Source organism: Camarhynchus parvulus, chromosome 12 (genome assembly GCF_901933205.1).
Source record: "Camarhynchus parvulus chromosome 12, STF_HiC, whole genome shotgun sequence".
NCBI lineage: Eukaryota > Metazoa > Chordata > Aves > Passeriformes > Thraupidae > Camarhynchus > Camarhynchus parvulus.
In genome coordinates this window covers 3145788-3171867 of record NC_044582.1, presented here as the reverse complement: position 1 = coordinate 3171867, position 26080 = coordinate 3145788, and the positions used below count along the sequence as shown (strand labels likewise).

The window sequence follows — 26080 nt, the reverse complement described above, 5'->3', positions numbered from 1 at the left end:
GTAATGTGCTCAGTGCATGTGCTCATGCCAGGTGTGAACATCCAAAGGCTGTGATGAAACATTCTTGGCTTTGTTTTCCCTAGAAATAAACAAAGAATGCACTTTGCTTTGAAGAGCTTATTACAGGAGGCACAGAACAACTTGAAAATATTTAAGGTAAAGTTAAATCTCTGCTTGCTTTTTTTGCCTTGGATTTTAAACAATTTGACTTGAGCATCTCAACACTCAAGATCTTTCAAACCTACCTAATCAGGCCATCACTGTTGGACCCCATCAAGAGAAGGAAATAGGGAAGTTCTTAGTTAGATTTCAGATGAGGACAGAGAAATAATAATTACCCAGAATTCACAGACTCAGAATATCCTGAGTTAGAAGGACCCATGGGGATTGTCCAAGTCCAACTCCTGGCCCTCCTCAGACACCCCAACAACCCCACCCTGTGGCTGAAAGCATTTTCCAAATGCTCCTGAAGCTCTGGCAGCCTTGGGGATTCCCTGGGGAATGAATTAGTGGGAAGGAATCACTGAGGAGCAATTAAAAGAAAAGGACTCTTAAGGTGACCAAAGTTTTAAAACTTTATGTACTGCTTCAGGAAGAAGGAAATGGAGAACTTGGCATGTTGCTGCAAATACTTTGTTTTAGATTCCTGTTAGAGCACTGATGCAGGCCTCACTGAGGAAGGAAAAAGTGGCATTCCATGACACGTAGGAAAAATATGAAGCAGTAACTGATGATTTGTGGAGATTTTCAGATTAATTCTAGGAAACAAGATTACTTCAATTTATTTCCAATATTAAATCAACTATATGAATTACTTAAACTTCTATGAGCTGCCCTCTTTTTGTACTAGTAAGCAGCTATCACACCTTTTCTATCCCCTTTCACAGCCTTCCTTTGCCAGTCTGGGCTGACAGAAAAGGGTGTTTCACACGGTGCTGTTTCACTGCTGACATGATTCAGAAAGAAGTGATAGGAAAATGTGCCAAGGATCATTCACCTGTATTGTTCTGATTCCTCACAGGCCATTAAGTTGGGAAAGTAGCACTTAATTTAAACAGTGGTTTTGGTTTTCATTCAGAGGTTGTTACTGCAGGTTCTGATTAGACTTAAGAGGACAAATCTTTAGGAGATTGGGAATATTGTGTGTCTGTATGCAGACTGTTAAGGTAATAACACTTTCCTATGCTTAAAATATTAGACCTGATGCTCTGAATATCTCAGTATGAAAAACTTGACTTCCTGATGTGCCTAAAGATTTCTTTTTCTCCTTGTTGCAGAATGGGGAACTAATTTATGGCTGTAAGGATGACCAGGACTGTGTCTGTGACTGGAATGAACTTGCTCGTCACCTAAAACCTTTCTTCTTCCCTTGCAACGGGCTGGCCAGCGGCCCCCAGTGCACAAGGACAGTTGTCAAGGAGCTGATCCACGTCATCACCATGGCGCTGCTGAGCAGCACCGACTCCTGCAGGGCAGGAGACATGAAGACAGTTCCCATTTCACAAGGGAGAAGCTACTGTGAAGCAAGTGCTTTTAATAAGGAGCTAATAAGAAATGGTAAGGGATAATGTTGTAAAAACTGTCCATCATTTACTGTTTGTGGAATCCCAGAGTGGTGAGGGTTGGAGGGGAACTGCACAGGCCACCCAGTCCAGTCCCCTGCCATGGGCAGGAGCACTTCCCACCAGAGCAGCTTTCTCAGAGCCTTGCCTGATGTAACAATTCAGATCTTTGTCTCTTGGTTATAAATACTGATATGAGAGTGGAAATGGGAATTCTGGTGGCATTTAAAAAAAGAGTTCTGAGCTGCGTAGCTGCCAGATAATTGTTGTTAATATAATGTGACGTTGTAGGGAGCACTTACAGCACTGTATCTAATAAATAAATAAAAATATATTCAGGAGGTGGTACAGCAAAAAGGGAAGAAAATAGCAGTTTGAACTGATAACAATCATAGGTATTCCAGATGAGTGGGGAATTTCCATGTTCCATGTATGTGATGAAGCTTTGGCTGGTTTATTACAACTCCTGTACTTTGCCTTTCTCTGCTGCTCCTGTCAACCCTCACCAGGGCACAGCTCATGTTCTTTTCTTCAGCTGCTCTTCTCCTGGTGAAGAGAGGTCTGAATACCAGAGGGAAGAGGGATGAGAAGTGAGAGCAGGAAAATTGTAAATTATGTTAATTCCTCAGTGCATAAGTTCTGTAAAACTCTAATTATTCAAGATGCTGCCAGTTATCCTAATTGTACAAACAGCACATTTCTTTCTCTGCTTTTGAGGAAGACCTTTTTCACTGCCCATGGTTTGTTGTAGTGCTGGAGAAGGAGCTGTCCTAGAGAAATTATAGCAAATACAATTCTTTACACTGTATAAAAAAGACCCCAGAGCTGAAATGCTAAATTACTGTCAGCAGTTGATACTGTTCAAAGTGAATTTGTGGTGCCTTCAAACTCAGATGAGAAATTTCTCTTGTGGACTCAAAATGAGGAGATTGCAGTGGGTGTGGGTGTGTTTTGGTGTTTGTTTTTTTTAGGTAGTTTGTAGAGTTGAATATCAGGTGTTTTCAGTCCCAGATGAGCTGTTTAAATGTGCAGGGCAGTACCTGCACCTTGCGCTTTTGTTTGGAAACTGAAGTGTTTGGAGGTTTCTCCCTACCTGTGACTGGACAAAAAAGTATTTGGACTTTTAAACAAGCACATGTAATGGCAAATTGAAGTTAAGACTTGTGTCTGCCTTATTTTAAAATGCATTTTCTTCTAGGTAAACATAAGTTGGAAAGCTCTGGTTTACCGAGGGGTTGTCTCCTTTATAAAACCCTTCAGGCTCAGATGCTTGACATGCTGGATATTGAAGGACTCTATCCTTTGTACAGTAGAGTTGAGCAGTACTTGGAGGAATTCCCTGAAGAGAGGTAAGACTTGGTGGCTTTTCTTTGCAGTCCTGAGTAACCAGGGCTGCAGGCAGGATTGGCTCTGTGCCCACACTCTGTTCTGCTGTACAACCTTCCTTCATGGCACTGCACATTCTGAATTTCTACCTGAGCTTCCAGCTCATGTTGGTCACTTTGGCCTGGATTTTAAAGTAATGATTATGGAAAGTTCACAACAGGCTAAGAGAGGAGAACACTCTCTTAGTACTGGGGATTGTGTATTTGCAGAAAGGTGCACTGGAAGGGGTGGTTTCTCCTGTCCCCAGTACCTGCAGAGCTGGGAGTGTCTGCAGGGATAATGATGTTCTGCAATGATGAATGCAAGCTGCTGTGGTTTTTTTCTCAAATAAGGCTTATTAGTGTAATTATAATTGCTCCAAGCAGCCTCCACTGGGGTGCTGTTTCTCTCCTGTGCTCACACGAGGGCACTCTGGCTTCACTCAGGAGCTGCTGCTGCTTGTGCAGAGCACTGGAAAATGTGTTCTTGGATCTGTGGGGGTTTGTGTGGGACAGACTCCCCTGGGAGGGTTCAGCTGTTCAAAGGGGAAAAGGAGGAACCCAGGACACCCCCATTAGCACATGGTGTTGGAGCAGGGCCCTGTCAGATATGCCTTTGCCCCCAGTTTATACTTCTTATGTACAAAATAATATACATATAATAATATCTTGATATCTATTTTTATATATTTCTTATATATGTATTTTCAGCAAGGCTTCTGGAGCTCCTGCAGACTGCTACAAATTTTGAAAGTTACCCATTTTTTTTGCAAAAACCCCATAATTTTGCAGTGGCAGAGCTGACAGTGGATTAAGAATGATTCATGTTTATAAAACTCCACACAAGCCAGATCCTAAGCAGCAGCAAATCTTGAGTGATTTGGGAATAGCAGGGACTGTTGTAATATTGGTTGGCAGTGGGTTAATACTTGGATATGTTTATCAGTGTTATTGTTGGGTTGTTCTAATCTGAGTGTCTGGGCTGCTGAGGAAACATCACACTGATAACCTGCACATCATTTTGGCTGTCTGTAAATCTTCTTTTAACATTTATTTAGAAGTACATTACAGATAGATGGACCTTACAATGAAGCATTTTATGAGAAGCTACTGGACCTTTCCCTGGAAGATGATGGGACAGTGGCATTTGCATTAACAAAGGTACTTCTCAATTTCTGCGGTTGTTTGGTCTGTCAGTGTTAATTAACCTGTTAATTAACCTGTCTCACTGAAAGGGCTGGATAATGGATGGAGGCAGCACTGCTGGTTTGTCAGGGTCTGTGCAGATAAAGTGCTTCATTGTGTCAGGGTGCATCTTCATAGCAGAAGTAGTTAAAAACAAGCTTGTAGCACCAGTTCCTGAGAGAAAAAGAAAACTGTTTATTTACTTTTTAAACTGAGGAAACATTTGCAGGAACTGGTGCTGTTTGGCCTTTAGGAGCACGATCTGCAGGAAATAAAGCTGACTCTTACACAGGATGCTGCAAAAGCACCTGCTCCTGCCAACCTTCTGTTCCAGAGAGAATTTCCTGCTCTTAAAGTGCCAACATACCAAGACAGGGAGTGCAGTGCTGCTTTTTGTAAGGAACAGGATGCTTTACTCAGGAAAACACCAATCTAAGAGAAAATGTGTGTTATTTTCTGTTGTACAGGTGCAGCAGTACAGAATAGCAATGACTGCTAAAGACTGCTCCATCATGATTGCCCTTTCCCCCTGCCTGCAAGATGAATGGTAAGAGCTGCCTGTACCTGCTTTGGAATGGCTCCAGTTGTTTAGAAATTGGGATGTTTGTACTGTTCAGGCAATTCAATCACTTTAAAAAAGTGTGGGATGTGTGTGGGGGTGGTGTGTCCAAATATTTGGCTGTGAGCATTTTAGTATAGTTCTGATTTAAGATATTTATATTTAGGACCCATGTCTCTTTCCAAAGAGTTTTAAGTTGATCAGAAGGATCAAAGTTTTGTATAACTAGGTACAGCTTTTCTGCCTTGGTGTTCTCATAGGAGAGATTTTTCAAGCTGAGTTGCCTTTAATGGCCTAGTTAGAATAAAACCAAGGCAAAAATCAAGAGGTGACAGCTTTGGCTGTCAGGCAGGAGGCTTTGCCACAATATTATCCCTTTTGGTTTGTGTCAGCACTGCTAATCTGTTCTTCTGCAGGGGGCTTTGCTTCACCAGAGCCCTTTTATTTTTAGAGAATGCTGTTTTCTACATTTGTCCTGCAGTTCTCCAGTGCAGTGTTAGTGATGGACATGACTTGTGCAATGGCTGACTTCACAACTCCTCCATCCCTTAGCATGCTTGGACAGCACACTAAATGTTTTATTACCTTGAGCCTCAGTAGGAGTTGCAGTCCTTTTCTGCTTTTGCTGTTAATAAGGCTGTTGCTTTGTATGCACCACCTAGAAACAGCTTAGATTTGCTAAATACAGTAAATGAGAGTAATGTTTGCCTTCAGCTGTGTGGAAGCTGAAAGGAAAACGAAGAGATGCCAGCAAGGTCCCATCAGGACTGGTAAAGCTGGAGTTTCCTAAGTGCTACATTAGCTGCAGTTTATTTTCTTGGGCTCCCACAAAAGTTCTAAGATAAACATTAGAGTCACTTCTGTAAAGGGACACATAAATTACCAAATACTGGTTTCAGTGACTCAGATGTGCAATGTGGTTTTATTTTCCAGCTCTGAGCAAAGACCTGTGGTACTGACATCCAAATCCAGATTCACCTTCTCTGTTTCTGTGCTGGACCTGGACCTGAAGCCCTATGAAAGCATCCCCCACCAGTACAAACTCGATGGTGAAATAGTCAATTATTACCTGAAAAATGTACAGGCCAAAGAGGACCCAGTTATGTCCAACCTCTTCAAGGAGAATGAAGACTGCACATTAGTTCTCCATAAAGTGTAACCGTTCCCTTAAGGTTATTTTTATTCAAACACATGAGAAAGTGAAAGATTATTGGAATACAGTTATGGTGATTTTTTTTTCCTTTTCTGTTGTGTTCAGTGCATTTTTCAGCTGTGAATGTTTTTGCTTTATGAAATGATTTCTAATGGGTAATGCCTTCTCAGAGAGCTGGGATAGCACTAAGCCACGTTTGCTAGATAACCTTAATGAATGTATTTAATGTGACAGAACAGGTAATGTGCCATACCTTGGAACTAGAGGACAGATCAAATTAATATGGAAAGTCTACTTCCTTAGAATTGAAAGAGCACAGAATTAAAGGTTTCCTGAAGTATTGCACTAACATAGAAAGCCTAATTACTAACAAGAGAATTACCTTGGACCCTGTGCTTTGAGTCTCCCTCATCCCTGCTAAAGGAGGGGATGCTCTGGCACAACCTGTACAACACTTTAGCATTAATCCACTGGAAATGCAACTATGCAGTGGCTGCTCTGTGGAACTGCCCTGGCACTGCAGAACATTTCAGTACTAATGCATGGACTAGGAACACCAGGCTGCCTCCAGCAGCTGTGTGATCACCTTGTATCTACCTAAAGCTTCTGAAACAAAGTGCAAAGGCTTAAGGTAAGCGACCTTGAGTTTTACATGATAGTTTGGCTTAACTCACCTGCCATGCTGGTTTTTTATTGTCTCTATACATGATATGCTGCTATTGGAGGTGAAACCACAGCTTGCTCTTGCCTAATTTAAATTGAGCTCTAAGAAGAATATGTTCTGAGTTTTACAGGTCACTTCAGGTCTTTCAGATTGTGTCAAACATTGGCACTATTACACTGATGCCCCACACACTGCCTGGCATGAGCAGCTGCTTTCAGGCTCTTGTGCTGTAATGACACAGGAAAAAGGTGACAGAACCCCATTTTCTTCCCTGCAGTGGGTCAGTCTTGTGCCAGGGTGAACTTGTGGCAGTGCTGCAGATGAGCAGTGCTTTGTGCAGCTGAAGGCTGGGGAGGTGCTGCAGCAAAGCCATCCTCGGGGAAGATCCTGAGCTGGAACTGAAGGCTATGTCCAAACCTGAGGGTGCAGTGATAAAATCTGCAGCTCTGTTTCCCTCAAGGATCACAGCCCTGAATGGTGCAGAGACACTCCTCCAGCCCCAGTGAACAACTCTTACCTGGATACAGCCTGTGCTTACCAGTAATGGTGTTCAGGGTCCTAAAAACAGCTTTATATTGGGACCTCAGTGTAACCTTTGAATTGTTCCACTTTACCTGAAATTCAAAAATAGGACCCCTGTACCCTGGCACAACTCAAGGAAGAAAAGTGAAACACAGAGCCACCACTGTCCCTGTGCCAGAGACCTGAGCTGGCAGTGCTGGCACCCAGTGCCAGGAGCCCTTCTGGGGCAGGGCCTGAGCTGTGAGACTACAACAGTGCAATGAGCTGGCAGCAGGAATAACCCCTTCTTCCCAAAGAAAACCTGGAGGAGGAGAGCTCCTTACAAATGCAGAAACCCTCCAGCTATTAGAAAGAGGAGGAAGGAAGGACCCTGCACAGCTGGGAAGTTTCCAGGTTTTTATGCTGTAACTTTACACACAGTTCGTATGCAAACAGCAGTGTCTGTGCTGAGCAAACAGTTTCATTTTCAGGCGAGGAGGAGGGAGCTAAAGATGAACTGAAGGTTACACAAAACTGGCTCAACCAGTTCCATGTCAGTGGAGAAGTAGGAAGGAATTTTGCCTGAGTACTGGATTCCAAACTTGAAATGAGCCTGCCTTATCTGACAAGACAGAGCTGCCATTCATCAAAACCCCATCTCTGGTGTTGATCAGAGTCTGGCAGAAACCAGGCTCTGGTCTGTCAGTTTCTCCTAACTTACCAGAACAGGGGGACACCATTTCAGTGACCAAATAGTGGATGATTACATTTATGGGATTAGAAACACACTGTTGCTTTACTTCAGACTGCACCTCTTTCCCCATTGCTGCATGGGGTGGGTGGTTGTGCTCCAGCAGCTCTGGCCTTGGAAAGGAGGGCCCAGAGCTGCTGCCTTTGGGCTCTTGGTTCCAGGAACTGTTTGTTACTCCCCACCTGAGAAGTTCCTGACTTCAGTCACATCACCCTGGTTGGGGTGCAGTGCTAGTGCAGAGCAGGAACTCCTGCAAACACTGAGAGTTCCCAGATGGGCTCCTGGCTCATCTGATGGAAGCGAAGGGAGAGGCAAGACATTTGTCTGATCTGTTTTTATTTCTTCAGGGGTGAATGTGTGAGAGGTGATGCTTTGGTAATGTGTTGTCAGGATTTCCTCCTGAAATCAGAAATGCAAAGGAAGGGCTGCAGGGGGCAGGAGGTGACTGGCTCACCTGTTCCCAGGGGTGTCATGGGCCTCTCTGGGTTAGATTAACGCTGTCTCAACACACATTGTGGAACAAAGTTACTTCATACAGTTACCTTCTGGTTTTTTAGCATTGTATGTCTTTGAAATCTTCAAATTGTCTTCTTCCACCCTAATTTAATGAGAAAGCTGTTTAACTCTTTGTTCTAGGAGTCTCTTACTGTTCTTTTGTCATTTTAAAATCACTGTACTTTTACAGAGCTGTGAAATGAATTGGATTTTTATGGACTTGATTTTGACAGTGCATGATCTTTTAACAATTTCCAGGTATCTAGAAAATGTTAAGAAGATAAACCACTCTGGTACATTAATGATTCAGAAAGATAAATTTATAATGAAATCACTCTGTACATGTAACTATTTTATTTGGCATTTTTGTATTTAAATGGCTGTATTTATTTTCATGTCATGACAATTTATATATAACGTGCCATAATTGTACAGATAGCATGTTTTATGAGTATGGTTTCTAAATGGAAAATAACTTAATGTTTATATTCAATAAAATTACAGACCGTGTAACACAATATCTTAATTAAAACTACTTTTGAAATTGCTACCTGGTGTAAGCAATGCTGGCATTCACTGTCCTGAGCCCAGCACATGGATCAGGTTCTCGATGGCTGCCTCGATGCCGAAGAGCCGGAGCGCGCTGCGGAAGCTGCCAGGGATGCTCCCCACACTCCTCATCCTCTGCTCCAGCACTGCAGGACAAACACAGCACGGCAGGTTATGGCCAGGAGCTGCAGCAGGGCTGGCAGCAGGGGGTGAAGCAGGAGCCTGCAGGCAGACAGGGTTTGTGAGCTCCTGGAGATTGCACAGGAGCTGAAATGTACTGAATGGGGGTGGGTTTGTGTGGCTGGGCTCTGGGAGCTGGAGTTCCATGGCCAAAACCAGGGCCGGCAGTTCAGGAACAGTTCCTGAAGTGATTGAGTTTACCTTGCTCTGGTACTTTGGGCAGCAGGTCCAGGACAGGTGTAGTGGTCCCTTCTTCATCAAGATGGATCTTCCAGACAATCATCAATTCAAACCTGTAGCAGGTGCACAGCAAAGGCAGCTCAGGTTAACCAGCTGCTGCCTTTGAGGTTCCTTCAAAGCCAAAAGTGCAGCAGTCACGAGGCTCAACCTTGTGCTCTGCAACAAAATTCACCTCACATAATGCAACAAACCATCTCTGCATTCAATCCAATGACAAGGAAAGGCTCTGGCTACATCCAGATGTGCACAGGGCAGTAAAAGTGAGAGGAAAGCAAAGGAGAGAGAGCACTGAGTGTCCCCTGGCTCTACCCCTCATGTAATATCTGCACTCAGATCAGGTGCTGAAAACAGGAAACTTGTTTCAGAAGTGTTGGCATAACTGGTGATGTGCTGGGTTTGGAATAAGGGCTACCCTGCTATTCATGGCCTTTTTAGACTAATGGCAGGTAGACATCTGTCCAAGGCCTACATTCCTGCACTTCTTTGCTTTTAATTAAAAAAAAAGCTGAACAACATTGTTACTTCTTCAGGACTAGTGTTGGTTGTGCAAGGCCAGCCATGATTCCCAGCTTTCACAGTGGGATGGGATCCCTGCACCATCCTGAGGGAATGGTGAGGCAGGAGCTGAGTCCAGAACACCATCCACAGCAGAGCTGCTGCTTTACAGCTCCCTTGGTTCCCTCCAACCCTCACCTCCCTTACTGGAGGAAAGGCTTTCCTTAATCCAAAGCTGTCTGCACAGTGAGTCACTGTGAGGAGCAAGGTCCCTTTCTCAACCCATCACGACTCCAAGAGTTTCCTTCCAATGTGATTTGTCAGCCTTTTGCCACTTCATTTTTACAAATCCTTTGGGAATTTTGCACAGCTTGTTCTGGGATTTTGCAAACAAATTTCTATGCCAGTCTGTTTTCTACCAAGCCACTGAAATGACTTTTATATTCCTGTGTTTCATGACTGTGGGTGAGAGGGAATGAGGGTAACGGGATTGCACCTGGCACCAGAGCAAAAACTGTAAAATAAAGCAAGATCTACCCTGTGTGGGATAGTTTAATAACAATTCATTCCTGCACCCCCAAATTAAAGCATTTAGTTTTAAAGAGCAAGTTTGGCTGAATGAAGCAGCATCATCTATAAGGGTTTGTTTGCTAGTTCTACACACAAACATAATGAAGGGAGCTGTGCCTTATTTCCATGTAAATGAAAGCATTTTAAAGCAAGGTGTAACAGGAGAAGGGAATGGTCTGGTCCTGTCACAAAATAGTTGCTTTTCATGGCCCTTACAGAATCCCTGACAGTGATAGTTACACCACCTTACATTTATCTGTAAGGATTTTTTTCCCCTGCTGAAAATCCCAAATGTACTGGAATATCTCTCATGGGGAGGCCAAACAAATCCCATGTACCTGGTAGGTAATAATTCCTTCATCTAACTGATTTCCTTCTAAAACAATGGAAAAATGGAGCCACAGCTGCTTTGCTTCCATTGCACAGTAAGTGCCCTTTTCCTTCTGTTCCTTAATGGCAAGACACCAAGGCAATGGTGAGGAACTGGGCTTTGCTGGGATGGGATCCCTGCACCTCCTGCCACAGAAGGAGCCCAGAGCTACAGCACAAGGCTGCTGCCCTGCCTGTGCAATCCCTCACCTGTGTAAACACAGAAATGCATTTTTTGGCTTACCCAGAAACTTTGGGATTCCTTAGAATTATAAAATCTCCCAACAGTCCTTCTGGAAGGGTCACGATGTCAGGATACTTGGCCTGTGAACAAAAAAGTTCAATTGATTAATAAAAATCACAGCAGATAAGGTGGTTCCTACCCAGACACAGTGGATTGCACTAAGGTAAGAGTAACAATATTCATTCTCTGAAATTCTGATCCGTTGGTTTCTTTTTTTTAAAGATCCTTACGTAAAACCCAGGAAATCTTGAAAGAAAATTTTTATTTCAACTAAGTTTGTTAATTGGATTTAATAACACCTTATAATACATCACCATGTCACCCCCTGTCTCTGTGAGTGATGACAGGTCACTGGTACACTCTGGTTTGAGATGGACACCAAGCTCCACACAAAGCTTTGAAGGAGTAATTAAGCCAATGAAATACCAAAATAACCAACGTTAGCAACAAATGGGACAACAGCAACAAGATTCAACATAAAAGTACTGGCTCCTATTAAAATTCCATGTTTCTGAGAATTATTTTCAGTTACTACAATGTGCAAAGGTTGATGGTTGCTCCATTACTTTGTTAGTCCATCTCATGTGTTCCACGTGTCTTGTGAAAGCCTCAGAAGTTTAGAGCTCTTTTAAAAGCACTCCCAGCTCTGTATGGATGCTGCAGGTGCCAGGTCACCCAGAGAATGGGGCATGCACAGACCTCCAGCCCCAAGGAACAGCATCCTGCAGGGACTGCTGCTGGGAAAGGAAACAGAATGGAGCCACAGACTCCAGGGCTGTGCTGCTTGTCCTGCCTCGTGTACTGGACACAAAGCTGTGTTCCAAACCCTGCAGTTTATAAAGTGTGAAAAGTCTCCCAGGCTGAATCATTCCACAGAGCTCCCAGTACAAGCAGCAGGTCTTATGGAAAAGGAGCAGGAGAGCTCAGCTTCGAGCAGCACTGGAGAAAATGAGTTCGGTTTTATGGGATTACGCCTCATCTGGCAGAGCAAAATTGCTACCAGATGTGACCTTGCTCTGGTTTAGGAATTTTTGACAAACTGAAGGGGGGCTGTGCAGGATGCCAAATGACATACAGCACATGGAATTTGCTCATTTTAATTTCTACCCAGTATCCAGGACTGTATTTACTGTGAGGATAACAACCATGATCTATCCTGGGAACACAGACACCGAAGGGAGGACCCTGAGCAGGGCAGTTCCAGTGTCAGAAGTGTGGCTGATCAAAGGTCACTCATCCAGCAGAGCAGGGATCCTCTTCCAGCTTTACTCCCGGTGAAATTATGCCCATTTGATAACAAAACTAGTTTTCCAGGCTTTCCTCCTCAATAACCCAAGCCTGATTTCCACCATGAGTCTCTCCTTGCTGGGTGTCAGGGACCTGGGAGGATCCAGGGATCCTTTAGCTCCAAGCTGTAGATACTGGAAATGCAGGATTAGCTTCTACCTGGGACTCAGCTCGTGCATCCCTCATTTACAGGGGATCCCGAGTATCCCACAGCTGAACACCGAGTCACACTTCATCCACCCACACCCAGACATTGGCAACCACCACAGAAAACAGATCAGAGGAACCAGATAAGAGTTACAATGGCCAAAACAAAATTAAATGCTTCCAGGGCTGTCTCAGGAGTTCCCGTGCAGCTGACACGTTCCCCCAAAGCTTGGGGGGGGATATTTATGTTCTGTGGAAGCCAGAGGCAACTCAAGGAAAGCCCAGTGAATGATTTTCTGTGGCAAAGCTTCCCTGTACCTGGGAGAGGGAGCTCCAGTGAGTTCTGCACACAGCCAGGGCCGTTCTGTGCCTTCCCTCAGTGCCGGGGTTCTGGCAACCAACCTGAACGCTGTGAGAAGCCAATCCTGTGTGAAATTCACAGGATTTGGGATAAAATCCAGCTTTTCAGTGGGAAAGGTCATATTTTAGCTATCCACAAAACACACAAAAAGCCAAACCACAAATACCTACATGCCTGTTTGCTGTAACCCAGCCCTGGCAGTGGTTGAGGCAGCCCCGGCCCAGATCCATGCGAGGATCCCGGCTGCCATTCCCACCTTCCACCAACACCCACGGGGGCAGGAGCAAAACCACCACACCCAGCATCAAGCAGCAACCTTAAACACTGACAGTTTCAGGAATGAACTCTGGGAAATGCAGTCACGCAATCTGCCTCCAATTCCACACAGAAAATACTGAATACAGGCTCTGAATCCCACAGTTGTTAAAAATGTGGGATTTTGGCAGGTGACTGAGCAGCCAGGCACAGGGCGGGCATGGGCAGATCCCAATCCCAAACACTCCCTGGGTACAACATTACCACCTCTTCTTCTCTGCTGAGCAACTTTCCAAGTTTTCCTTGAGGAAAAGAAAAGCTGAGCAATAAAACCAGAGTAACAGAACGAGCTGAGCCACTGAAAGGTCTCCTGGGAAAGTCAGGAACTCCTGAGGGATCTCGTAAAGCAGAGCCGAGGCCAGGGAAAGAGATCCCATCAAGGACGTGATAGCAGATGGGAAGGATCAGCTCAACTGCATCAAGCAAAACCTGACTTTCATCAAGAAATATCTTTCCTCAGATGACTTTTAAATATCAGCTTATGATCAAAACCAAAAGTCCAAGCTATTATTACTCCTAGACGGAAATTGCTTTTCCAGCTCCTTCAGGAGTCCAAGCAGGGAATCTTATGGGGACTTTTGTCTCAAACCACAAAGGGACCGTGGTGATGGAATGCACAGCTTTGCCCTGCTCCCATGACAGATGTTACACACACACCAAGCCATCCCAGGGAATACACTTGTAGCAGCTATTTCTCAACAAAATACATTATTCTGCAGCTGCACTGCAATTTTCTGCACACAAAATCTCTGCTAAGGAAAATGTTATAAATGTGTTCTGCTTAAAAGCTGTAGCTACAAATACAAAGCAAAATTGGCAAGAGAGATGCCAGATAAAAGCAGATAAATTTGCTTCTGTCCCACTTAGCAAGAAAACACACGACTGCTCCCAGCTGGAACAACAGCTCCCTTTTACTGCTAATTCTGAACTTGCTGCTCTGCAAGAAGCATGTATATAAAGAGTTATGGTACCACAAACTCCTCTACAGGTAGAAGCAATTTCTAAACCTGCCCAGGCGGCTCTGACTGGGCTCTGGTTTGGGTGATTTCTCTGTATGGTTTGCTCAGCTAAGGCCACGTTATCACCCACTGAAATCACACAAGGCTGGGAGCACCAAGACTTCAAATCCCAACATGGCCATAACACCAGTCATTTTTTAAATGAATTTCACTAAAGCAACAAAGGCACATTTAAAAAGTGGAAGTTTCTCACTTTGTGAGAACTGTAACCAAGAACCTAACTAAAGGAACTGTAACCAAGAACCCTTCAACTAAATTACACCCCATAGAAACACTGCATTTTCAGAATGGATTTATGAAGCTTCACCACTCGTAATTAAGTCTCAGAATAAATACAGCTCCCATCTTCCCATCTTGAGGGAAAGTTCCTCAAGCAAACCAGTCCTGCTGGTGATCCCTGTGATGCCAACCACCCAAACCTCCGGCGCCGGCGGAACCAAGGACGAGAAGAGCACGAGGTCAAAGTGGTTTTTGTCCAAAATGATGAAGTGGTTTTTGTCCAAAATGATAAAGTGGTTTTGTCCCCGTGGCAGTCCCAGCCCACCCCCCCATGCTCAGCCAGGCTCAGTCCTCTGCTTTTAAAACTAAAATCACAAGTGACACAACCAGCATGCAAGTCTCACTTTTTAGAAGAGGAAAGGAGAATTTTGGGAGCAGATTTGAGGGCCTATAAGAAAGTCTGACAATGGCAGGTAGTGATAGGAGAGCAGGGAAGTGCTTCCCACTGCCAGAGGGCAGGGATAGATGGGGCATTGGGAGGAATTGTTCCCTGTGAGGATGGGGAGCCCCTGGCACAGGGTGCCCAGAGCAGCTGTGGATCCCTGGAAGTGTCCAAGGCCAGGCTGGCTGGGGTTTGGAGCACCCTGGGACAGTGGGATGAGAGGATCTTTAAATGTCCCTTCCAATCCCAGCCATCCTGGGATTCTAGAAATAAGTTTGAATGTCACCCTGGACAGGGCAAATCTTTGCAAACATTGACCAGAATCTCTCCCAAGCTCAGGACACGCCTGGTTCCCTCCTGCAGCACAGGCACAGCTGGTTGGTTCCTGGGATAAAAAGTGCTCTGTACCCCCCTGGTTTCAGACCTGCCCAGATCTGAGACTTGAGTCCTTGATCCCTTTGCCAAGATTCAATCTTGCAGCTGCCTCCTGTAGATCAGCCCTGCACATGTACCTGAAAGCACTGACCACCAGCCCCAAACCTAGGGCTGCTAAAACACAAACAAATCCACGTCCCTGCAGGGACTGGAGGATTTTTTAAAATCTCAGAGGTGAAGAAAGGGTCCTGATGTGAAAATAAAACATTGATCAGTTCTGTTTCAGTCTCTATGCAATATTGCGTAGGGAAATGGCAGATAACAGCAATTAGGAATCAATCAGATAATCCACATAACCAATAACACATCTGAAATCATACAATTACCAAGCACTACAACACTGCATTGTCATTTCAGAGTCTGCAACAGCTGATAAACCTTAAAACAACAGAAAATTGGAGAATTCATGTCACACTGGGGCCCGTGCTCACTGCCAGTGAAATCCCTCTGCTTTGTTCTTTCTTTCCTTTTCCCTTGATTACAGCTTCTCTTTTTTGACCCCTGCTCTATTTCCATTGCCACTTATTTTCCTCCTTCCATATTTCCATAACATTATTATTTTTCGTGCTTTACTCCCATGAGCTTACATGATTCAGTTTGTCACTATGCTCACAATGTGACCAATAATTTTCCATAATTTTTGTATTTTTCCTAATTGGATTTAGGCTGTAGGTCTAGAGAAGAGCCAACCCAGCATAACCAAGGCCTGAGTACACAAAATTCTGTGTCTCATTTCCTTTCAATATCACTTTGTCATATGGCAACCATGTGTTTATCTGCAACTTAATTACAGCAGACTGGGAATAAATTAAAATACATACTGGAGGTTTATTTTTGTGAGGAAAAACAGAATTAAATGAACATGAAACCTCAGGAAGAACAGGAAGGGGTAGATAATAAACAGGGAACACAGACGCTGCACATGCTTTTTCTTCTCCCACTTTTTTCTTGCTGGGCAAGAGAAATATCTCTCCAGTATTTCTCTTTAAAATTGTTGAGGCAAAAGATCTCCACTAGTTTATGAATGTTTTAAGCCCTACATTTTTCCAGCTTAAAATTCTTGGACTTTTCTGGCATTTTATTTAAATTTTAAAATACACTCTCTTAACACTGAGCTGGCAGCGGAGGCAGGCCCTGGCCCAGCTCCAAGCCCAGGGCACAGGAACTCCTTGGGATGTTGTGGGAGAGCACTGACACTGCCCCAGGACATTTATTTTGGGGCAAATACCCAGAAAACCAGCAGAGCTCAGCAGTTCTGTTCTTCCTTCACAACTTCACTGACATATTAGTTCTCATTCTGTTTTCATTCTGCTGTATTTTGAATCCCCTGCACTCCCTCTGCAGCTAGGTATAATTAAATATTTCTTGATGATAAACTTCATGAACAGCCCTGTGTGGAAGTAGAAGAGATGTCTAATTTAGCAACAGATGATGAGCAGCCAAGGACAATACAGAGATGAAAAATTATGGAAGGAAAAAAGATGTCATATTGCTGAGCAGCATGAAGCATCAACAATTTGTGAAGAAAGAATTGTGAGCCAAATTGTCAATAATCTGAAGGAAGTAGACTGCAGGAAAGGCATTTTTAGGAGACAAATTAAGCCAAGTTTGTGTTTTCTTCCATTACAACAGAAGCAAGATACCTCACAGATTGTTTTTTTTTTTCTGTATAGACGTTGCTGCAAGATTCTCTCTAAGCCTTTTTGAAATTTCAATAAAAGGATCCAGAATTGCATAAAGCAACTTGGATTTGAAATACCACACAGGAGTTGATTATCAAATGTGGCCCAACTTGCTTTTGTAGTTTATATTATCAAGCTCACCCAGACAGCACAATTTAAACATCATCTAAATAAAAGCATCTGAATTTAGTTAATGACTTGGCTCTAACACTGTGTTAGTTTTTTCCCAAGTAGGCAGATTAATTTAAAAAATAAACCATAGGACACAATGAAGAACATCTAGTTCATCTAAATTAGCTCAAGGTTAGACATTTACTTTTAAAAAAGTGTGATTAAAGCAAGTTTTTATACAAGGTACTCAGCTTATGTTCATCATTTACTGTTGTGGTTTTTTAATCTTTCTTGAAGGTCTGAAGAGTTATTTGCTTCTATGTGGGCAAATTTATCTTACCTGCTAAAGAGAAATACATCCACAGACCCACCTGGAACATCCAAAATACCAATTTCATTTCTCACCAGGAGCTCTGAACTGATTGAGAGGTGAGTCTATCACTTAGAGCAAACTGTCCCACAGCAGAGGGGGTTTGGCCAAAACCTGCCTGTGCTGTTCCATTGGTGTCTAAGGAGCAGCTCTGCCCTGCCCTTCGCTGCACACAGGAGGAACCTGGGCTGGCACAACACAACCCCAAAACCCCCTGTGGGACTGGCACTCCAATCAAGCTGTGCTCCAGCTTTAGCTCCACCTGGATGTGCTCTCAGTGAGGAATAGCAGAGTCCACAGCACAGCTCCTCCTGAACATGTACAACAACCACCCACCAGCCTCCAGAAAATCAGATTTTTCCTTTAACATAGCTCTGTCCATGTGCATCCTGCTTTCACAAATACCTCTGCAGTATTTCTATTATTCTTCCTGAGCTTTACAAAAAGGTTTAACACCTGCATTAGGTAAGAAGTAAAGCTATGAACCTATATTTCCTATAAAACATATACTGCAGACACACTGAAATCTTTCCCACAAGACATCCATCCTCTTTTAATGGTTCTACAAAGCATTACATTTTGGACAGACTCCACAGAAATCTGCCACCCAGTAGCTTCCATTTGTCTGGTTATTTACAATTCTCAACTGCTTATGTGAAAATAAATATTACCATGCAGTGCTGAAGTGCCTGTTGCTATCAACAAGAGCAGGAACGGGTCCAGCTGAAAAGCCCTTGGAAGCTTTGAACCCACTGAATTCTTTTCATGTCATACCCAAACAGAGTCCTTCAGATCTGGCTGTCAACAACACATTTCAGATTTCCAAACACATCCTTAGCACCAACAAGAGGGACACAGGAAATATTCTTGAGAAGACACAAACGTTTTCAAGAAGAGATTCACCAATTTATAATTATTGTATGTGTGAGAGTGTAAAGTTGTCAATCCAGTGCTAAACAACAGGCTTGCAAAATTGGTCAACTATCCTCAAACTTTGATCTACTACTCAACAACTTTCATAAGAAAACTACAAAACCTCCCCCAAAAAAACCAAAACAGAAGCAAAAATAAGGAACACTGAAAACCTGTAGCACTGTATGTGTGCAAACTTTGTTATACTTTTGACCAAATCTCTCACAACAAATTGCATTTTGACTCAAATATCTGTGTACTGGTGAGTAGAAAAGAATCTAGGGCAGCAGGGGGAATTCTTTAGTGTATCCAGGAGGAGAAATCAGAGGCAGCTGCCAGGCAAAACTATCTCCTTATGCTCCACCTTATTTGGTTTATAAAGGCCAAAGCTGCACTGCCCAGGAATGTTGTGTGATGCATGTGGATAAATATTTGTTTCATTGCTTAGGTACTGCAACAACACAAAGAGCACTCACTGACAATACCAGTGCAGCTGCCAGTGCATTTCATTCACTCTCAATGCAAACTTCAGGCATTTCATAATTTCAATTTCAATTGCTGGCCTTGCAGAAACATGTCAAAACCATTGGTAACAATATGTTTTGTTCTGGTAGAGACCCAGTTGAAAGGCAAGTAGTTAATATTAAAACTTTCTTTTTCCTTTTTCAGCTTCCCAAGCAATCAGTTCCGTTCTCTTGTGTTTTTAAAGCTCAAAGAAAATAAAGTGACCTCAAACATTCCCGTGTGCAAACGCGGTGAATGTTTCAAGTTTTCCTTGTGTACAAAGCAGGAGATTGGTCCTAAAAGCTGAGGAATAATGCCTGCTGCAGCCTGGATTCTGGAGCACTAACCTTTCCCAGCCTTTCACACAGACAGATCTGAGGAAGGAGCCCTCAACCCTCTTGAGTAAAAACAGTTCAAGAAAAAGGAAATTAAAGCAACAGACAGGAGGAAGATTTCCATTCCCAGAATTTAAACGTGGAGTTACCCCCAGCTCATGTAAAAAACAAGGCTGTAACACTCAGTCTCCATTCCCAAAGCCAGGCTGAGTCCCAGAGCAGGAACTAAAAGGGATTCCTGACAATCCCATGGAAAACTCGAGAAGAAAGGCAAGCACCATGATGTTTAAAATGAAGTTCTGGATTACTTCAATATTCATTTTTTCCACTGTAGAAAGACTTCTGGATGACTCTTCCCAAACACACTGAGCTCTAACATCTGAGGCCTCCAGCATATTCTTCACCTTTAGCTTTTCCTATTTTCCCCCTCCCTGTTTTGGACTCAGCTCCTGCATTAACATTTCTTGCAGCTGCCCCTGCCAGTGCAGAAGTAGCACTGTCTAGACTATGCACATATTTGTGCCTCCTAAAACCTCTTAAAATAATTCCAATTGTAGCTGTACAGCTCCTTGACCTCCAAAATCACATTTCTGATCTCTAGCATATCCCTATGAATTCAGAATTATTGTCTAACTGTTCAATCCTTATTAACTCACAGGATTTTTCCAGCTAATTCCCATGAGACAAAAATACCATAACATTCAGTTCCCCAAGTACTCGCTGGGAATGGACCTCATAAAATATCCCAACTCACTGAAATAAAATCAGTTTATTCCACCATGGGCCATTCACGTTGTGTAAGAGAAGTAAAGGCCATGAAATACAGAAAAAATAGCAAATAAAGCATAGAAAAGTACAATATTCAGGGCTGGGACGCACAGGGATCATTGATATCAAAGCCTGTGCAAGCATTTCCACAGGGATAGTCCAAGAGAGAAGCTGGGATTGTCCAGCACATGGGATGTGTTGGTACAACAGGAATTAAAAGGGAACCCATCTCTGCCCCCCGCCTCAAACTTCTCCTCATCCTGTATCATGAAAACAAAACTCAGTGTTTCAGAAATAACTCTACTTGTTCTCCAGCCATTTGATGATTCCTCCAGTTCTCAAAGGAAAGGGAACATGCAGCATTTAATGTGAAGAACAGAGAGAAATCATAATAAAAATGATTGGCAAAGTCTGTCTGATCCTGGGAAAAACCCAAACCACACCAATGTTCTCCTTCAACAAGACATGTTTATAAACCATACCCAGAGCCATCCACAAAAACATAACCTGCTCAGAGGTCCTTTTTGTTTGTTTCTAACATTTCCCTCCTGGAAGATGACACAGGGGGAGCTGTGCTGGGGTATCAGGAGATAAACAACTCCTGTTTGTTTGGAGTGACCAAAGTTTGGCCACAAATGCCCATCAGGCCATAAAGCAAACATAATTAATCACTTAATGGGTTTTTTCGACTCACAGTCAATTCTGAATTTGTGCACTCTGGAATTATAAATCTCTAGAAAGGTGATAATCAAAAATACTGATATGGTATTAACAGTTAAATTTAAAATTAGACATCTGTACATACACACTCACACATTTATCCTGCTATTCTGTCCCTTCAGACTCTCACTGCAGAACTGCTGCACAAATAATTTTTGTCATTGTCCACTAATTGACCCAAACAAACCATTTGATGCTACTGTTTGTAATGGGAAAAACATGAATCAACAGGCAAAGACAACTAATTCTTAAATCTAAAAGGAAACCACAAGCAAACTTTGTTATTGTCCTCCAAGTGTCTTCTTGTCCCAGCTGCCAACAAATCCTTAGTTTTGACTAAAATGCTTCAAAATATTTGTGTCCTCAGTTTACATCTCCTTCCTGAGACAGTCTCTCAGTGGACAGGCATCCTGTTACTAATTCCTGCTTAAATTTAAAACCAAGGGGAAAACATCTGAGGCCCCAAACAGCATGGATATCAGCAGCAAGTCACAGGAACCCAACCCCATCTCCCCATTGACATTTCAAAGCACCAGTTTTATCTGTAAGATCAAGTTCAATTTTCACATGTCAGTTCTGATACAGTCTAAGATGGAAATAGTGCACAAGAGAAGCTTAAAAAAATGATGCATTCACTTTTTAGAGAAGTACATAGTGTTTTATATGGGAATGGAAAGTGCAACCAAGCACGAGGAAGAAAATGGAAACCAGATGAGAAGGGCAAACAAATAGAGAAAGACCACTAGAATAATGACATATTCTTATTTTCTATAATTCATATATTTAAGTGCAGACTTTTCTCTATTTAATTTTTTCAGTATTTCCTATATATAAATGACATATTTCTATATATAGTTATAGCTATCTGTTCACTATAGCCCAATCTTTATTTAAGAGAAACACTGTCCCTTTGCTCTGGTGGGATGTAGTTGCCTTTTGAAGAAATGGAACTGGGTGTGAGAAGTAACAACATCAATGAAAACCTACAGGAGGCTTATAGGTCATGCTGGAAACTGAACAACTGCTGCAAAACACAATTATTTCAGAAAAAAGTTGGAAACCTCCAAGTTCTATTGATGAGTAACAATGCTCATTACTGGCACAGGAGGGAACCAAGCCCCAGGCTGAGCTCTTTGTGCTGTTTCAGACACACAGAGGATGTGCTGAGTTCAGTGTTTTGGAAAAACATGAATCAGCACATAGCTGAAATAGATCTACCCAACACACAGGGAAGTGTCACCATTTGAACCCCCAAAAAGAAGTGATATTATCTGACAGAAAGCAGAAGGACAGGGGAAATCTTCCATGTTTCCTTCCAATGGGATTTAAAGGGGTTTAAAACTGTATTTATTCAAGGTAGGTGGGCACCTTGCTTTGGACCACCACAGGGAACAGCTCCAGGTAATGATATAACAAAGATTCCACTACATTTCTTCACTAAGGCACATAGAGGCAATATGCAAAAGCTTAAATTTCAGGTAGCTCTGAAGAAAGGCTTTACAATTTACTTCATCTGCCTGGTCACTGGTATTTCAGATACAATGTGAAAAAAGCATATCACAAATTAAAACTGATGCTGTGGGATTGAACAGAAACCTAACCAAGAGATGACGAGTTGTGGCAATAATTAGTGTCCTCAGAAAGTTGTTCTAATGAATATTAATATTCTGTTCACTGCAGTAAAAAAATGGAAATAGGATGCAGTTACAGTTGAAAATTAAGCTCTTTAAAATGTAAATACCTCCCAGCCACACACATCTCCCATTGCAATTTTAGGTTTATTCCCACCTAACGATGTACCCCATACTTTTTGCAATGTATTGTTAATATTTGCAAATATGTGAAGGAAATCTGTGTTTAATATCTCAAGGTTTACCAGCAGTATTTCATCTTTTCCTATATTTTTTTCCATAAGGATATTTGTGACCACTGATTGCAGAAGGAATGCAGTAACTGGTACAGGTTTCAGAAATGCACTGTGCTGCCAACTCCAAATTCCCCATCTCGTGTTTTGTGCTGACTTTAACAGTTAGAAAAATTTTTTCCCCATTGCTGCTTTTTTCCAACTATAAACTTGTGTGTTTGATGTTAAAAAGAGTAAACCACATAAGTAATTGCAAAGTTTAGGATTCTGTCTTTGTCTCTGATCAAAACCAGTCAGCAACTGCATGGGTTCATCATGACAACTAAGAGTAAAGCAATTTAAAAATATCATTCCTTTCTTATATTTCATTGGAAGGTTAAAAAACTGCTGCTGTAATTTTCAGTTGTGTCTTTTTATTCCAATTCTTGAACAAAGCAGAAATAACCTCACATTCCTGAATTGTGGATGTGTTTTTTTGACTCATGGAAATGATATTTTGATCAATGTTTTAATTAAATAACAGATCCAACTTCAACGCAGCCCTTTTGTAAATAACACAGCAAGCCAGGAGGCATAAGTAAAATATCTATTCATGATATAATGTGAGAGAAAGCTGTTAAAAATAAGGATGACTGTGGAACATCTGAATCTATAGAATGTACTCTTGGTTCCAAGTCAGACATGGTATCCAGTACCAAGGTCTGGGGTTCCCCCCAAGGAAATGAATATTTTGCAAGCATATAAAATTATCAGAGGTCTGCATATGGGTACTGCTCACCTGTGGCACCAAGAGGGAGACAAGAAAAAGAAAATCCTGTCTATGCAGGTGGCCACTGCCCTGTAGTGCCCCATACCAGGCTGTAACATGCAAAGGCAGAATATAGCAGAGTTAAAAAGGAGGGATGGGGAGTATCAGCTTTCCTTTGATGCTCAGGAAAAAGAGGATAGGACAAACAGATTGTAATTATTAAATAAAGGTATAAGTCTGCAAAATGGAGTCAGTAGGGAAGCTGTGAACCTTGGCTGAGTATTTTGAAATGGCTGAGAAAAGAACTTCTGAGGGTGAAAGGGGAGGAAAGGGAATAAAGGAATAGAAGGTAAAGCAAATCTTGAGATCTGGGCAACCAAGAGGAGTTGCCTCTGTCCTTGTTTGTGGGAACCCAGAACATCCCTCTGGCTGTCCAGGATGGCCAGGACCCCTGCCAGGGGGCTCAGAGACCCCGGCACAGAGCTCAGAACACCTGTGGGTTTGATTATGACCCGTGGAGCAAATGACCAACCTTATATGAAGATCAGCAAGCCACAACAGTTTAGGTAGAATAATAGTGAAGTTATCATGGGATGGAAAAGTAGATTTTGGGGTTTCTGGAATAGGGGTTCAGGGGGCAAGATGGAGGGATCTGGGCATGTCCAGCCTTTCTCCTTCTTCTTCTTGGCCTCCATCTTCTGCTGTGATGTTGGCACTTTTAGATTGGTTTACGGTAGAAGCTCACTGTCTATCATAGATGATAGGTATTGGAAAGCAATTGTAAACATTGTATACATAGTTTTTAGTATAAAGACATAACACTGCCCCAGGGGTGGGCAGAGTGCCTGGAACTGTCCTGCTGGATGGACCTCGGCAGGGCAGGAGAAAATGTTTTATAGATAAGAAACAATAAAGAACCTTGAGACTGAGAACTGAAGAGCTCTGACTCCTTCAAGTGCTGGGCTGGGAAAAGAGACTTTTAACATTCTCGGGGTCACACAGTGACCACCAAAAGATCTTGAGACTTTGCTGCCTTTCCAACCAGCAGCACAAAGCCCTGCTCTGGCCCCTTGCCCTGCTCCCAGCAGCAGGCTGGACAGCCATTTCTCACATCCTATGGCTCTTGCTCAAGACACAAACCAACAGTGGCAGTTTGCCCTAAGATATAAAATAATAAAAAATTATTCTGATTATTTTTCATTGCTGTTTAGTCTGCCTCTTCTCTCCTCAAAGGACACAATTCCACATTGAGGCACTTTAACAGGCCAAAGTACTCCCATTGCACAGCTCATTCCAACAACTGGCCATGGGATGGACAGGCATAACACAAATTGCAGAAGAAGCAGAGATTGGCAGCTTGCTCTGCACTTTTGGATGAACCATTCCCATAAAACCAGTCAATATCAGATCCCCGAGGACACAGCAGTGTTTGCACTCACACAGAAAACTAGCTGAACTGTGCATGTCTGAAAAAAATTGCCATTCTGATCTGAACTTTTAGCAGAACATACAGCATTTTTTCTTTAGTTATTATGACAGGCAAGTTTATGTGGCAAATTTTAATGTAAATAACAATTTTAAAGCCAATCTATTTATTAATCTTACACAGATTTAAATCTTATTGAAAGGCAGCAGATGATGTCCAATCTCACACACATTTTTTTCCAATTAAAAATCCTAAACCTTCCTGATACCAAGCAGCCACAGGCCACTCTTTGACAGCTCATACAGTTATCAAGTGTTACTGCTCATTGCAGGAAGGTGCAATGCCATTTTCAAGAAGAGGGACCTGTGTCTTTGCAGATCCCTCAGGCTGTCTTTACTTCTTCCCGAATAAAAGTTGAGAAGATAAGCAAGAGTCTCACAGACATACAGTGAAAATCCTAAATCCCCTAAGCTGCCTGACGGATCTCTTAAGGTGTGTCTGAACCTACACCTCATTAATGAAGACTTGGGGCCGTTCAGCCTGGAGAAGAGAAGGTTTTGGGGACACCTCAGGGCCCTTTCCAGAGCCTAAAGGGGCTCCCAGATTGCTGGAGAGGGGCGTGGGACTAAGACCTGGAGCGACAGGCCACAGGGGAAAGGCCTTAAGCTGAAGGAGGGTTAGATGAGATTGGGAAGGAATTCTTCCCTGTGAGGGCCCTGGCACAGATTCCCAGAGAAGCTGTGGCTGCCCCTGGACCCCTGGAAGTGTCCAAGGCCAGGCTGGACATTGGGGCTTGGAGCAGCCTGGGATCTCTGGAATGTGGAAGGTGTCCCTGATAATGGGATAAACTTTAAGGTCCTTCCATCCAGATTTTCACTCCATTTTTTATGTGACTATCTCCTTTCCTTTCAAACAGCTCCAGATAAATTACCAAAGTTTCATATTTCTTCTTTTGCCTTTGCAAAGCAGAGCACAGTAGGAACTGGATGCCTATTTTAAGAGACGATGTGTTCTCCCAGTATCTTTCCACCACACACCAGTTAACAATTATGGTTAACTCAATGGTTACACCATTCCATGACTATCTGTCTAACTATTCCTCAGACTGTGAGTTCAAGGAAACTACAGATTTTTAATGTCAGCAGAACTCGGAAAAGTTGGTGTCCCAGGTGAATTTGTCATTTTGAAGCTCAGCAGACCCATCCCACACCCCCCGGACACCTGGAGCGACCTGGGGATGCAGGAAAAGGCTCTGCTGGCACACACTGGACCTGTGGTAATGTACCCTTAACTCCCTCCCTTCTCCTCTCTGGATCACCAACTTCCCTGCAGCTTCTGCAGAACTGAGCTTCAGGATCATGTTTCAGGATGTAATTAGCCTTACAAAGAGAAAAAATGAAGGGAAAGTGCTTCAGTAGTTTTATTTTCCATGCATAAGCTGCAACTTGCAGTGCAATCATTGCTGTAAATGGGCAAAAGAAAAACTTTCCATGCTAAAATTTCAACAGAAAGGCTTGCTGCTTATAGATGACAG

General features: G+C 42.8%; 2 protein-coding genes across 6 annotated transcripts in view; one reads left to right on the top strand and one right to left on the bottom strand.

Moving 5' to 3' along the window:
- The window catches only part of IPPK (inositol-pentakisphosphate 2-kinase), a 29772-nt gene extending 20990 nt beyond the window's left edge, over window positions 1-8782 (top strand). The window contains exons 8-13 of the mRNA XM_030956902.1: window positions 84-156; window positions 1278-1557; window positions 2761-2911; window positions 3985-4087; window positions 4579-4658; window positions 5604-8782. Of these exons, the coding sequence (XP_030812762.1) occupies window positions 84-156; window positions 1278-1557; window positions 2761-2911; window positions 3985-4087; window positions 4579-4658; window positions 5604-5829 (913 nt within the window). The 3' untranslated portion in view covers window positions 5830-8782. The remainder of the gene's footprint in view (window positions 1-83; window positions 157-1277; window positions 1558-2760; window positions 2912-3984; window positions 4088-4578; window positions 4659-5603) is intronic.
- CENPP (centromere protein P) overlaps window positions 2046-26080 on the bottom strand; it is a 121311-nt gene continuing 97276 nt past the window's right edge. For 4 of the 5 annotated variants that reach the window (XM_030956909.1, XM_030956910.1, XM_030956908.1 and 1 more), the window contains 3 exons: window positions 10882-10961; window positions 9165-9256; window positions 8772-8929 (listed from right to left, as the gene is read on the bottom strand). In XM_030956909.1, coding sequence (XP_030812769.1) covers window positions 8808-8929; window positions 9165-9256; window positions 10882-10961 — 294 coding nt within the window. In that variant the 3' untranslated portion in view covers window positions 8772-8807. Of the gene's footprint in view, window positions 2124-8771; window positions 8930-9164; window positions 9257-10881; window positions 10962-26080 lie in introns of those variants that run through there. The other variant, XM_030956907.1, reaches the window with a different exon arrangement.